Below are 15517 nucleotides of genomic sequence, written 5' to 3'. Positions count from 1 at the left end.
ATGAAAAAAAAAGGAGTCTAACTGTAATATTTGATTATGACATGATTGTATTCATTTTAAAACTTCGTTTTCATGTTATTGTAATGTCATTAATGTAAAATATAGAGAACTTTTTGTTTAATATATAAAAATTAACTATGAATAGTTATAACTTATAATAATTTATATACGCTTATATTATTACAATATGCTTAAAACAAACATTTTGGTAATCATCATAATAGACTTTAAGGGTATGACGGAAAATTAATATTCCAGTGCTCAAATCGTGCATCTTCTATATTTATCAGTTGAAAAAATCTTAAAAGTTTATTGTAATTTATTGTTTTTCCACAAGCGCGTTTTGCTAAAATGATAGTTAAAAAATAAAAATATGTATTAGGTTCATTAGATTTTTGAAAGAACAGGTCATTTTTATATTTGTTTTATTGTCTAATATATTTTAACACTCATAGATTTTTGAAAAACATTCTTCTCTCACTCTATTACATTATCGATACATAATGATGTGTTATTTATTATGTATACTTTTTTGGACGCATAATAAATTAACATTAGACACTCATATTTTCTACAATACACTTGGGGTGTAATTAGACATTCCTGAACTTAAGTAATACAAACATTAAACATGAAAATATAGTGATTTTGCTTTGATCGTAAAAAATATATATATAATTAAAATAAAGATATATAAATAAAAGACACTACCACTACAAGGCCTAATTACTGGCTACGGTATGAGAATTCACAAAATAAAAATCTATATTTAAATGTTAAATAATAAAATAATATGTTCATTAATATTTTCTAAACTATTTCCGTAAACTCTACACTATTCGGATGATATCCATTACCATAAAAACTGATATTGCTTGTAGCTTATATTAGTTATAACTTTTGAATGTGTGTGCAAAAACTCTACTCTACCACTTATTTTTTATGCGTGACCATCACCAAAAGGTTATCAGTCATCGCCACAAATTATTAATTAATAGCAAACGAAATAACATACATATACATAATAGTTTACAATCTGAAGCGATACTCCACAAAACGTTAACAGAAATACAAGGCTGCACGTATGAGACATACATCTATATTAATGTCGGTTAACAAATATTGATCGATGGCCGCAAGGGCGCGGGTTGTTCAAGAATTGAAGACATTTGGACCTTAGGGTAGATAAAAAAGCAAGTTTATTGTTACACTGTCTTTCCTGGAAAAAAAAATATATAAGCAAAAGTTGGTTTTAATTATAAATAAAATACATATATTTATAAACTGAACTTAAAAGTTATATAACTTAAATGTTTATTTTTAAACATAATATAATTAACATAATAATAAGGTCATAATAATAAGGTTGGTGGGTAATTATCAGTCTGACTAGTCTGTAGAATATTGTCGCTAATAAATCAGACGCCAAGACTATTTTTATTTGTTTACATTCGTCGTAAGTATGTAGAAGAGAAAAATATATTTATTTTATTGTTAGATACGGCTTTATGGTGAGCTAAAATTATGATAATTTGATACCGAATAGCTTTGGTTCACAAAATAAATTGGAAAAAAACCACGCAGGTAGTAATTATTTATTATTTTTATCGTTCCGTTTGATGCATACCACTTAGTATTACTGATAATATGCGGATTTTAATATAATAAAGAATAAAGGTAGGTATGTACGAAAAAATAATAATACTAATAATCAATAAAACTATTAAGAGAACGTATATATACATACTTCTATATACGTACACTGCACCTAACGTGAATTTGGCATCTAATTATCCCCAAGGGTTGTTGTGTCCAAAACAGATTAGGTGGTGATTACAAAACACAACGACGGCTATCCGACTATTACATTTATTATAATAAAATTAAAACAAATTATGTTTGAGTTCCCAGAGTATGGTGGATGCTGATCGAATAAAAAAGAGAATAATTCTACAAATGTGCCAGTTTTTCATCATTATTTTTCTATCAAAGTATCATTATTATTAGTTATCGTTTTTTCTAAGGAAACTTTTATACATTTTTCTTTTTAGTTAAATCAAAAGAGCGTACAAGTCGACCTGACCCGAAAAATAAAATACAATGACAACGGCTTATACTGAATGCTAGGAATTTAAAAAGTATTTTATTTTAAAGGTGTACATTACCAATAAGTGTGATTCACAAACAAAGACGTAATATATATATATATATATATATATATATGTATTATTTCAAGACAAAAAACTGTTATCGATAAAGAAAAGAAAATACAAATTTTTTTTTGAACATGGTCGATACTCTAAAAATGCTGAAACTCTATATTAATTATCCTGATATCATTATCCTGTAAGAATATTTACTGAATGGGTACGTTTTTTTACATTGATTTGTATTTGTGATGTACATTTCAAGTGGCAGCTACTTTATGCTCCTTTTTTTTGTGATATCATGATTTAATGATCTTTATATTTTGAAGTTTTTTAAATACTATTTTATTTTATTTCAAGAAAAGTTATTTAAAAAATAATATTAAAAAAAAAACATTGACAATATTATACATAAATAGATCAAAATAGGAATCCGTACAAAATAAAAATTAAATTTTGTTGAACAATTATATTATATTATCAATTGTTATAATTGAAACTTGACATTTTTATATTTTACTGTGTTTAACTTTAACCCTAACCTAAAAGCTTAATTTTTCATTGCATTTTTACTTATAAAGTATAGCTTCTATCTTATTTGTTAAATGGATTTTTTACTTTTATACTTTTATCTTGTTTTTTTTTTATTTATTTAAATTTCTATACTTATCTGAGCATTTCATTTTAATAAGTATTGTACTATTTTTTTCTTTTTTCTTATATTTTTTTTCTAAGTTTAAGATGCACATGGAAAATAAATGAACTTTTAAAGGAGTTTGCTCCAAAGGTTTAATACAATTTTTTAGCAAATCATGAGTATTCAACTTATGTCTACCCAATATTATGAATTATTATTTACTATAAAAATATAAATAATTAAAATTTAAATGTTAAAACTTAAATTGGAGCTCTATACTTTCATCAAAGCTTAAATAAACCTATACTATAAAAATAAAATAATTTTTTATTTATTTAATGTTCTTAAATCAGTGGTTGCAAGACGAACATAATAAATCATTTTTTGTTAAATTTAATTATGTAACTTAAAAATAATATATCGTTGATATATTTATTTATCAAAACTCCTAAATTAATTTGAATTATAAATGATCCTATAAATTATGAAATGATAATAATAACAGTAATAATTGATAACTATATCCTGTTTACATGACAATAAAACGGGATTTTAGTTTGTATGTTTTAACCATCATAAATTCAAATATAGACACCTGTTGTTGGGGGGGATATGTTTTATCCTTGTTAATCATAATATATAGTATTAATGACTAATAAATTTAATTCAAGTACCATGAAAATACATATAAAATACACAATAAAAATTATTTTAAAACACAGACGGATTATTAGTACCAGATTTTTTAGTTTACTGATACGTTGCATTAGTTTATACGTAGTTAAAAAACCATATCAGTTAGCATACACAAGTAATACATCTGGAATATACATTTTAACTTGGCTTATAATAATATGTATCAAAGTTAATCTACAATGCTGACACAGACACAGTTGCTGTCACGCATCGGTCAGATTAGTAGCTGAAAGATAAAATCTTCGCCAGAATAATAACGCATAGAATTTGTTCGGGACAAAATTCCTGCTATTCACACAAATTAATACGCATTATTCAATTCGAATTAATATTGATGAAATTCGATTTAATCGAAAGCCATGTTTAAATTACTAAACATTACAGTACAAATAAATCTCCTTCAGTCAGATCAATTCATTTTTATAAAAGAAATACAACTAACTGAAATTTATATTTTTATTATATTTAAATATATCAATTGTAGCTTTGTAGTTTGCATTTTAAATCGTAAAAATAATTTGTTAATACAATATGTCGTAAATGATTGATTGTTGAGTAGGACAAATTATTTCATTTGAAATCATTGATTTTTATTGCTTAATATACTGTAATAAATAATAATAATGTATCAAAAGCAATACCACGTACTTGTAATCACGGCAGTAATATTTTATAGTATCTACACATATTATACGTATTTTAATTAAATATACTATGCATATTTCTTGATAATAAATTTAATTAAATAATTTTATAAATTTAAATTGTTTAAAACAAAAAATTGCTGTAAGTATAAAAAATGTTAACGACATTTATTTAAACTTTAAGTGTCTTATAAAACTAGAATATTTTATAAATATATCGTATTAACAAACTTGATATTTTTTTTTTACCATTATAATGTAATTTTAAGTTACGTTTTTAAAAACTGGTTTTTTGTGAGTACACTTTTTTTTACTGTTGACTACTCAGACTACTGTATACATTTAATAATTTCAAGATTAAAACGACAGTCATTTTTTCATCCCTCGTCATTATAAAACAACCCCTAAACTACCTCTTTCTAATTAGTACTCTACGCATATTAATGTTTGGAGAAAGTAATAATAAATCTTTACCTAAACTAAACCCCGTTCAGCCATCCATGAAGATTTTCACCTGAAAGTCTAAAAAAAAAAAAAAAACATGAAAAGAATCACGATTTTAGATGAAAAAAAGTTAGGTTACTATAGCTATTGCTATAAATAATGTAAAAATAAAAAAAATTAACTGAGCTCTAAACCTTGTAATCTGTAATATTTATAAAATAAATTTTTTTTGTTAAATATAATTTCCATAATATTTAAGTTATAGAATTTTTTGTTTTGAAATTTGCAAAAAAAAAGTTTATACATAATATATTTGGCCATTACGTAAAAGCTATATTATCATGGACGGTGGTTACATTGTGTCTAGTACGATAACAATGTAACTACACATAAAAGTTTGCATTAATGTCTATGTATCATAAAAATTGGGTTTGTTTGTGTTCAATGATTTTCGTTGAACTATTGTTAGTAAATATAATGTTTTACTTGTTTTAAATATTTAATAATAATTTAAAATATTCTATTAAAATACCAAAATAATAAAATAATACTTGTTTTTATTTTAAATATTATTATTAAGTAGGTAATATATTTATTTTATTTCAATAATTATTAATTTTAGTCTTAATTTTTTGGCCAGACCATTATTATTTATGATTTTAAAAATATAGGTGAATGCTAAAATATACAAAAATATTATTTTTTAAATATATAATAATAGATATACATAGATTATAATGCATTAATATATCATTATATTTTTATACTTGTCAAGTCTTTTATATTGATGGTTATTAAAATAGGTAGGTAGTAAACATACAATTTAAGTCCATTCAATATAATATATATATATCTATGTATGTATAATGTATATATGCATAAATAATGAACTAAAAGAGATAAAAATGAAAACAAATTACTGTTTTCTATACAAATAATGACAAATATAATATCTCAAAATCATATAATGATAAAATATTTGATTGATGTGTATAGTTTTTTAAAAATTTACATACTGTGAATTTTAATTTAAAAAAAATACTAATTAATATTTCATATTTTTTTATTATAATTTATTACTTTATTTATAGCTACAATAGTAACGTCATTGAAATATTCAATACCATTTTTTAAACAGTCTTTTAAACATGCTGTTTATTTTAATCATTTAATAATATATGTAACATACTCGCAATAAAATATACGTATATTGTATATGTACAAAGATAACTGCAAAATATTTCATAAATTTAAATAGTTATTAAAATAAAGTGGGATAGATTTTTTTCATTCTAGTAATCAATTTTTATTAACATAATTTTTTTTTTTTTTTTGATATTGAATAAAATTTTAAATAAAAATATTTCTTTAAAATAAGAAGTTCAAAAAAAAAAAAAAAAAATACATAATATAAATTGATTGTACTAATATTAATGCATTTTCTCGAGATTACTTTATACATAACAAATGAATATAATTATTACAATATAATAATATATTTTATTAAAACAAATTGTAACAAACCACTCAATCGCACTATAAACAAAAATAAATAAATAAATAAAACGATCGAGCTTTTGTTAAAAACATACTAATATTTACATTTTAAAATTTCTAGAGAAAATAAAAAATTAAATAGAAAAAAACCAATTTTGTTTCCTTTCATTGTGATTTTCTCATAAACTATTTCGAAATATTTAAAAATAAGATATCTAAAATCAATATAAAGAGAGGTAGATGAAAATTGTTGAACTGTTTTATACATAGAAAATCAATAAGTATTAATCGTAAAAATAATGTAAAAATGTACACTCATTTTAACCAATGAGTAGTATCGTCACTTCAATTTTTAGAATCTTAAAAGCTATTACGTACTATTAAGTATTTATTGTGTCCTATAATAATCCTGTAAATTTAGTAAAATCACAAACACAATAATATATCGTACGTATTATAAATTAATTAATTTATAAGTTTTATAATAATTATATTTAGTTCCTGATCCATAATATTATTATTCAATTAAGTTAAAAAAAAAAAAAAAAATATACTTAAACTGATAGGAAATAGAAGAGTTTTCATTGTTATTATTTAGTTATTTCTTAAAATCTTTGGTATACCTACAGCGTAGGTCCTACACATATACTATCCCTTAGGGATTTTTTTCTATGTAATTTTAAAATGTATTTTTTTTCTATATTTTATTCGTTGGCGTAACTCAATTCTTTATTAAATTATGATGTTTAAACTTCAGGGTCCAACACTAACATATTAGATTGAATTTCTAAAATGTGTTTTTTTTCATTTTAAGTTGTATTTTGCGTCAATATTATTGTTTGTTAGATTTGAATCCAACGAGAGTGAAACGTTTATTATTATATTTATTTTTTAGAAATGTTATCATTAGAGCACGGATGTTTAAGTACTAAAATACTAGTAAAATTGATTGCAGTATTGCACTAAAATATACCAAAAATTTCACCTAAAATATTAAAAATTGCATTAAAATACACTCGAAATTGCATTTAAAATATTAAAAATTGCACTAAAAAGTTGAACAGTATACAACTTTTTTAAATTTTCAAAACCCAATGTTCTTCGATATGGAGCCAGTATTTTTTTATACCTTGAAAAACTTCGTTCTAAGTCGGTTGATATTAGCCGACTGTACTTAAAATAAGCTATTGATAACTTATTATATTCTTAAACAGTTCTTTATTATAATATTACTTAGTTGATTTTTAGGTTTAATCCAACAATATTACTAGACACACACACATTGATTTTGTACATTTATCGTCAGACTTGACGTTTGATTATGATAATAAATATTGGAATTAAGTTATATACCATAAACTTTTGGAACAACAAATGACTAACAATAATTATTTGTGACATATTTATAAGATCATTGTATAGATTGGATTTTGTTCACAGGCATCATCTTATAGCGTGCATTTTACACGTATATTACTTATTTATATTAATATATAATTATCTCTATTATATTTTCGGTGATCGAATTTACCTTAATGTTTTATAAAGCCCAGTGACATGTTTTGTGTATACGAAAACATTGCAGTACACACTTTAGACATGATTAATTACCGTTAAATTAAAACCGGGAAAAAAAGTATTCAAAGAAAAGGCAAGGAAAAAACTCGTAAAACTCAAATAAATTACACTTAACAAAAAACAAAAACCAAACAGAAAAAACATCATTCATATTAATTGCATTTATGACGCTGCAACACTTTTAACTGTGTGGACGTCTTAGAGAAACTTAGTATGTGTGGGAAATTTTAGAGAATGGAGAAAACAAGGGTAGACGACTAGAAAGATATAGAGAAAGACAGGAGATAAAAGAACCAACGAGCCTTTGACACTGATTGATGAGCGTGTTGTTCTCTCCTTCTTATTTATCCACCATTTCTTCTGAAGAATATTGCACGGAGTGTACTACAGTACCACCTAGAAATTTCAATAACATCCGTTATATGTTTATCTTGATCTCGAGGGTAAAAAAAAAAAATATAAATGTATATATATATATATATATATTTTATTTACATCGAATTTATTACAAAAGATTGTTTCTGTAGCACAATAAATGGCCAAAAAATAAACTGATAAAATCGGACGAAGGTATTCAAATATTTTTTTTCAAAACTTATATGAAATTTTTAATTGCAAAATAATTTAATATATTGAAAATTATGTTATATGACTTGAATTTTAATTACTTAACAATCAAAAATTTGATAAAAAATATTTCATTTGCTAAAACATGTTACAAAACTTATACAATTGAAACTAATTATAAGGTTTAATTCATTTTGAATATTTAAAAATATATGTTATTCATTTAAAAAATATAGATAGTTAAAGTATAAAATATTTCAATAGTAATTTTTTGCAAAAAATTTTCTATAAAGGCGTAAAAAAAAAAAATCAATACAATAAAATATATCAATGACAAAAATATATTATATTTATTATATTATTAACAATTGAATAACAATTATTAACTAATTCCTATTACTTATCTTTTTATAGGAACGAGCTACCATGTGATCACTCAAGTTCTGATATTAAGTTATTAGATATTTTGTATGATTCTGCACAAATTGTACTTGGTGAGTATAATATCAATATATTTACCTTACTACATTATTAATAGCATAGTATGGAAACGAATTCAATTTATTATTAAAAGATCTATAAAATAATAAATATAAATTATATTATTAAAATTAAGTGTGTTTTTATAGATCAAGATTTTAATCGTAAAATAAGTATAAGTTTGTATTAATTAAATGTTAGAATTTTATTTTTATAATAATATATTACTTCACATTTTTATAAAATTTGAATAGTTTATGCACGTAAACACTTAAATTATTTTGTTTAAACTCAGATTAAGAGGTTATAGTAATTGAATAACAAAAAAAAAATAATTTGAAACTCTATAAAATATTATTTTTTGATAGTCTATTACAAAAATAATATGATATTCATGTTTTTTTTTAAGTATTCTACTCTAAAAAGTATGTATATTATCACGAGAAAAACTGTTTATAAGTGGTTTGTAGTGAACCCAAAATTGTATTTTATTGCTCTGGCACTATTCCATAACAATAAATAGCTTGGTCAGTTGCTAATATTATGTTCGGATAAATAATTCTTAAATTGAAACCTTTCGGAATTAAGATTAAAACAATTTTTTCTCATGACAAAATACGATTTAACGGTTAGGTTTTAGGTGTTATATTGTTTTTATTACCTATGAACAATACTAATAACGTTAATACAACACTACACAATTGTTATATACATAATATATAGACAGACATTATATAGTTCTATAAAGTATACACAGAAATATATTTAAGATTAGTTAGTGATTAAAGTACGTCGAATCAATGAAGTGAGATATGACGAAGTAAAAACATACTTACCTTTTATGACCGCCGCATACACACCCACGGGAGGAGAGGCAACTGCTGTTTCAAGTATCGCTAAGACAGAAATCTCGGTAGTACGCGTATGTGTGTTATTATCGTGACTTAAATATTAACTTATTTACGATTTGTATGTACATTTGTTTCGTTATAAAAATATTGACAACAACGATATTTTGCGTTGTACCTACTGTTGTTAATTTAATGTCCATTGTCTTTACCTTCAAAAGTTCTTATAGTGCTAGTATAAATGTATATATTATAAGGTCCTAAGGCTTTACAGTAACGGAGTATAAATATCACTAGTTCCAAAAAAACTTATTTCAAACAATATAAACATTTACTGTTACATATAATATATAAGTTAACTTTTTAATATTTTCTAATATGAATACACATTAAATACTCATATTTCGATGTTTTTCAAAATTGTAAAAAATTTAAAATAATGTATATTTATTTTTTTTATGGTTTTAAAGTTTCTATAAGAAAAACTTAAATGTATCCTTGTATTATATGCAATTTTTCAACCATCAGCAATTGAAATAGAAAAAATTATAAACATTGTGTTGTAAAATAATTTGCAAGTTTTCATAAATTTTTCATATATTAAATGTATAACTTTATAAAATAAGTTTTTGGTTTTTGCTAATTTTTATTTAAGTAAAAATGTATAATACATTCCATATTAAATTTTTAAGTCATTTTACTAACAAAAAAAAAAAAAAAAGAAAACAGTCCTAATATCTTTATATATTTTGTGTATTAGACACGAGTAATTCAATTGGTTGTCGATGAGCATTAGTTGACTTATTACGGTAAGGTTAAGTTGAGATTCAGTGGGATAAAAATAAAATAATGATAATTGTTTTCTAAGCGATCGCCTAAAATTTCAGTCAATAAATGTATATTAATATTGCATTAAATTATTCGCTCTTGTTATTTAATTTTTATTTCGTCGTCGTCAATGCGTACCAATATTATTGTAATCGAAAAAAAATTTGCAAGGATTTATTTTCTACAAACGGACATTGAAAACCATAATATATTACCATTATTCGACACTTGAACTGATCGAAAAACTCAATCATAAAACTATTTCAGTACTATAGAAAATGTTAAATAAATTACGACGTCGATCCTTAATGGGAATCTGTCATAATATTTTTTCACTATTACTATTATTAATTTGCTGTTCATCATTTCTTCTAACTTCCAGTAATAGTTTTTTTTTCTGATTTGTGACACGGACGTTTAAACTAATTAAATTTTTTACAAGTTATCTGTCGATAAATAATTTATTTACATATTATCCCAAAAGCATACTTGTGAAATTAAGACTATTTGAAATAAGTTTTTAATTAAATAATAAGTTACTGCAGATGATTATTATTTGCAATGATTGTTTATTTACAAACAAATTTAATCATGTTTAATTTTTAAGATTACATTTTTACGTGTAAACTCTATAATTGATGTATATCAATGTATTTCATAATATATGTTATTTACTAAAGATTTTTATTCCAAAAACTCGATGAATTTTTGCCAAACAATTCTAATGCAATAAACAGTTTATAATATTTGTTTCTAAGCAAAACTTTCATTTTAATATTTTGCAGGTTTTAAGATTTTTTTGGTAATAATAGTTATAACTAAAACTAGCTTACAGTTATTATTAGTTGTTTGAGTCACGAAATGTGTTTTATTTTATAACACATAATAGACACAGTTATTTTAAATAAAATGACATATTTTAAAAAGATATATAGATGTTTTTATAGTATTATTATTGGAACATTAATATAATTATAATATTAAATTTATGTTGAAATCATTTTAAAATTTGATTTATTGTTGTCCAGCTAATTCATCAACATTGTGTTCCTGGTAAAAACTAATTAGTAATTAGTATTTATTGATTTCGCATTTGATATATATTATTTTATTCAATTCTTATAATATTATTTGTTACATTGGATTTAGATAAGTAGAATAGTCGTATAAGTAGGGGTACGGTGTTTCATTATATTGTATTTAATGTTCACTTAAGGACGGTTATAAGATGAGAAGATAATCCTCCCTGTTCACAAAAAAAATATCAAGTATTTCATTTGTAATTAATTGTGACTAAAATGTTGTTCATACAAGTTATCGAGAGAGGGTCATTATTGTGTTTACCATGAACATTTAATTATTTTCATGTCAACTAATAATACAACAATTCCTATTCGTAGGCGCGTAGCTAGTTCAATTAATTTACTTTATTCGTTTACATAAATATTGCCTTTCCAGTTTAGGCCTTTATATTCTCTGTATATGCTCTTGTGTTCACTTTAAATCTCTTATAATATATCAATTGGAGTAATATCTTACGCCGTATTTCCCGCATTCCTTGGATAATATATTCTAGATTCTTGGACATTTGTTATACGAGTAGTTGTACAGTATAGTCGTGTATAGTTGACGATTATTAATTTGATACCATTTAGTCACTAATGTTTAAATCAATACTGCGATTAATTAAAAATAAAAGTATATTATGTTTGACATAATATAAGTAATAAGTACTCTTGAATTAATATAATAACAATTATATAATTATTAGTATAATACTTATACTGATATAGACCAATCGATTCTCTAAGTGTAGCCGTTAGACCTTTTTTCAAGAAAATGAAAATCCTATTTGATTTAATTTACGTTATTCGAATAATTAAATTTATAATAAAAGGCAATGTTTGTATGTTCATATATTATAATAGACTCAAAAACTACTCGACCAGTTTTGATGAAAGTTTCAAAGATTATTCTTAGCGATATCAGTAAAGTTTAAAAAGTAGTTTGAATCACGTTCAAAAATATAACAAGTATACCAAGAGCTACATCCAATTCGCTATAGGCGGATTGCCATCTCGGTTGAATCAGTTCATAAAACGAGGCCGATTTTCCATCGAACTGAGGTACACTAAAACCGAGATACGTCAATATAATATAACGCTATATTTTATATTTGTTCATTTTTCGTCGATACAATTTGAGTTATAATTATAGTATGTATATTGTATATAAATATATATGTATAAGTAAAATTGTTTGAAACTTAATACAATTTAATATTATCGATGTGAAATAACAAATCGATAAGTCTCTGTAATAATTATATAACTTAACTATCTTCAATATTGCTATTTATAATCTAACCATAAACATTAATATAATAATACAGTACACACTAAACACTGGAATAACATGTAAATTGTAAAAAAAAAAAATTATTTTGTTCTCAAATATATTACTATTAACGTTTTAAGATATTTATTAGGTCTTATTTTTAATTGTGAAACAAATAAATTAAAATTATCCTAATTTATTAGGATAATTTTATATTTTTTTTTAAATGTGATTATAAATACATTTCTATGAGTAATTGATATATATATATATGAAACAGAAACATTATTTTCATGCTACATTAAAATAGGTAATCATTAATTTAAAACTCCATTCAAACCTTTATACACTAGGCAACCTATGTATTAAAAAATTGTCTGATTTTTAATTTGACTACCATAGCACCATCAGAAAAATATATAATATTACAAGAACAAATAATGTATTTTAAAAACATAATATTTATTTAATTAATAATAATTTTAAAATAAAACTATGTTATTGCAATTGTTTTATTGTTTAAGGAACTAATAGTACGGATTAACTATTAGATCATGTACACTTTATGAAACGTTGTAACAGTCTTAGTTCATTATTTTGTGTAACTTCATAATGCAAGTACGTGATAATTTTATTATGATAAAATACACATATGATTTTATGAATAGAAGTAGATGTGATGGGATACTGGCCTGTCCTAATTTGACCCTTAATAGTACGTAAACTGTATAATAATATATATTAGGTTCTCAACATTTCTCACAAACTATAAGTTTCATCAATTTTTCATCTTAAAGTTTATGGACCAAAAGTTTGTTAACCATTAGTGCTATCATTAAAGAACTTCATTCATTACTTTAAATTTAAAAGTGGATATAAGTGTTTTTAATTGATGTGAAAGTAATTGTATGTAGTAGTTATATTTTATTGTTATTATTAAATGGACATCATTTTTTATGAGTTTTGTTCAAATTTATTGCAGCAATTATAGCTATTACCGTAAGATTTCTTGCTATATTATTGTTTTCAACACAAATTAAAAACAACTGAGATTTTGTCAAAAATCTAAAACTGATGACATTCAATAAAACAATATTTTATATGTTAGTAACAATTCAACGTTTCTAATATTTAATGTTTTTATAGCTAATTATATTGTGGCTGTCACTAAATATTTCAATTGATGTACATTGTACAGCTCTGTATTAAAATGTTTCACTTCTACATTGATTGAAAAATAATCATTCATTGTTATAAATATATTTTACGAATTTCATCGCAGTTTTAGTGATATAATAAAGAAAGATGGTTTGTTAATAATATCAAGATATTAATGTAAAATAAATATTAAAAATGGTTAAATTTGACAAATGAATGTCCAAAAATAGTAAAAAAAATTTAAAACGTATAAGTAATATTATTTTTTATTAATTTTAATTTTTAAGCTTCAAAAAAAAAAAAATTAATTCTTATTTACGGTATATTGAAGTAAATTTGTTGAACTAGAATAAAAATAACCGAAAAAACTATTTTTATCGCGAATAACTAATTACTTATACTACTATGAAATGTGTAGATTTTTACTTTTCAAAGTTATTAAGCATTTTCTTTATATATTCATTTATATTTTAATTCTTAACTATAATATCTGTTAAAAAAATAAAGTTATAAATATTGAAACTAAAATACAAAACCTGCTTATGTTCCTAATTTTAAAATAAAAAATACAGAACTGATAGTATGAAATGTTTAAAATGAAACATTATAATTATTTAACATCTTTCAGAATACTATAATCGGCAACTTTATGGAATAATCTTTCAAAAATTTTAATCCGTGATCTATTTTATTCCAATTATAAAAGATAACATACAATTAACGTAAATTGTACATTTAAAAACTATTGTTAAGTGAATGGTGAATCACTTTCGTTCGTTTAGTGTTCGTTATAATTTCCCTTATATTTACCAATTGTATTAAAATTCAATTAAATTAACAAAAATCAATCAAACAGACATTGAGGAAGTTAGTTTATTCATGTATTAATCATGGTTTAAAAAACCCAACCGTGTTCCAAATATAAAATTATTTCTAAGCGATCTATTCGTCAATATTATTAAATCAAGATAATTCAACACAATCCAATTTAAGATTCAAAAATGTATTCAGTTAAATTGAGTATTATTAATATTATTTAAATATATATGTTATTATTATATAGTAAAAACTTAGTTATATAGTGTATTATAAATTATTATTATACTTTCGTGTATCGTTAACAATATAACCTAACTCGCTAAATTATAGCATGTATCAACAATAATACGTATTATGTTATGTTTTTTTTAAGTCCATCTAATATATTATTGAACATTTATTACATTTACATTCAATGATTCATTCTACATAATAATTTAAAATGCTTTAATAAAAATACAGTTTTACGTATAAAAAGAAAATAAAGAATAAACGTATACAATCAAATTGATAATCCGACTGTTTCAATTTTAAATAATGATATTTTACAACGAACTTGCAGTTTGCACAAAACAAGCTGAAAGTTTTTTTACACTAAATATTAAGCTACCTTAAAATTAAGTTAAATAAGAAAAACTAAAAGGTACAATCCATATTTGGTCGGACAAACATAAACAATATCCGAAACCGAACTTAACTAAAACTTTACTCATTGACTTATACATTTTAGTCAAAGTCTACATGTCTGTCTTTAATATTTGATGCTGAAATACTGGACTACAATAGGTAATAATAGACACTAACAAGAGTAATAAAGCAAAGTGCTCAGAATAACTT

The 15517-nt window shown here is 23.0% G+C and overlaps 1 protein-coding gene across 2 annotated transcripts in view; it reads left to right on the top strand.

Annotated features, from left to right (window-relative positions):
• LOC112603869 (head-specific guanylate cyclase) overlaps positions 1 to 15517 on the top strand; it is a 238542-nt gene that overhangs the window by 75893 nt on the left and 147132 nt on the right. For both annotated transcript variants that reach the window (XM_025352666.1, XM_025352665.1), the window contains one exon: positions 8625 to 8704. In XM_025352666.1, the coding sequence (XP_025208451.1) occupies positions 8625 to 8704 (80 nt within the window). The remainder of the gene's footprint in view (positions 1 to 8624; positions 8705 to 15517) is intronic.

The sequence above is a fragment of the Melanaphis sacchari genome, unplaced genomic scaffold (genome assembly GCF_002803265.2).
Source record: "Melanaphis sacchari strain LSU unplaced genomic scaffold, SCAv2.0 Contig112_pilon_pilon, whole genome shotgun sequence".
Taxonomy (NCBI): Eukaryota; Metazoa; Arthropoda; class Insecta; order Hemiptera; family Aphididae; genus Melanaphis; species Melanaphis sacchari.
This window is presented reverse-complemented; position numbering and strand designations above follow the sequence as displayed.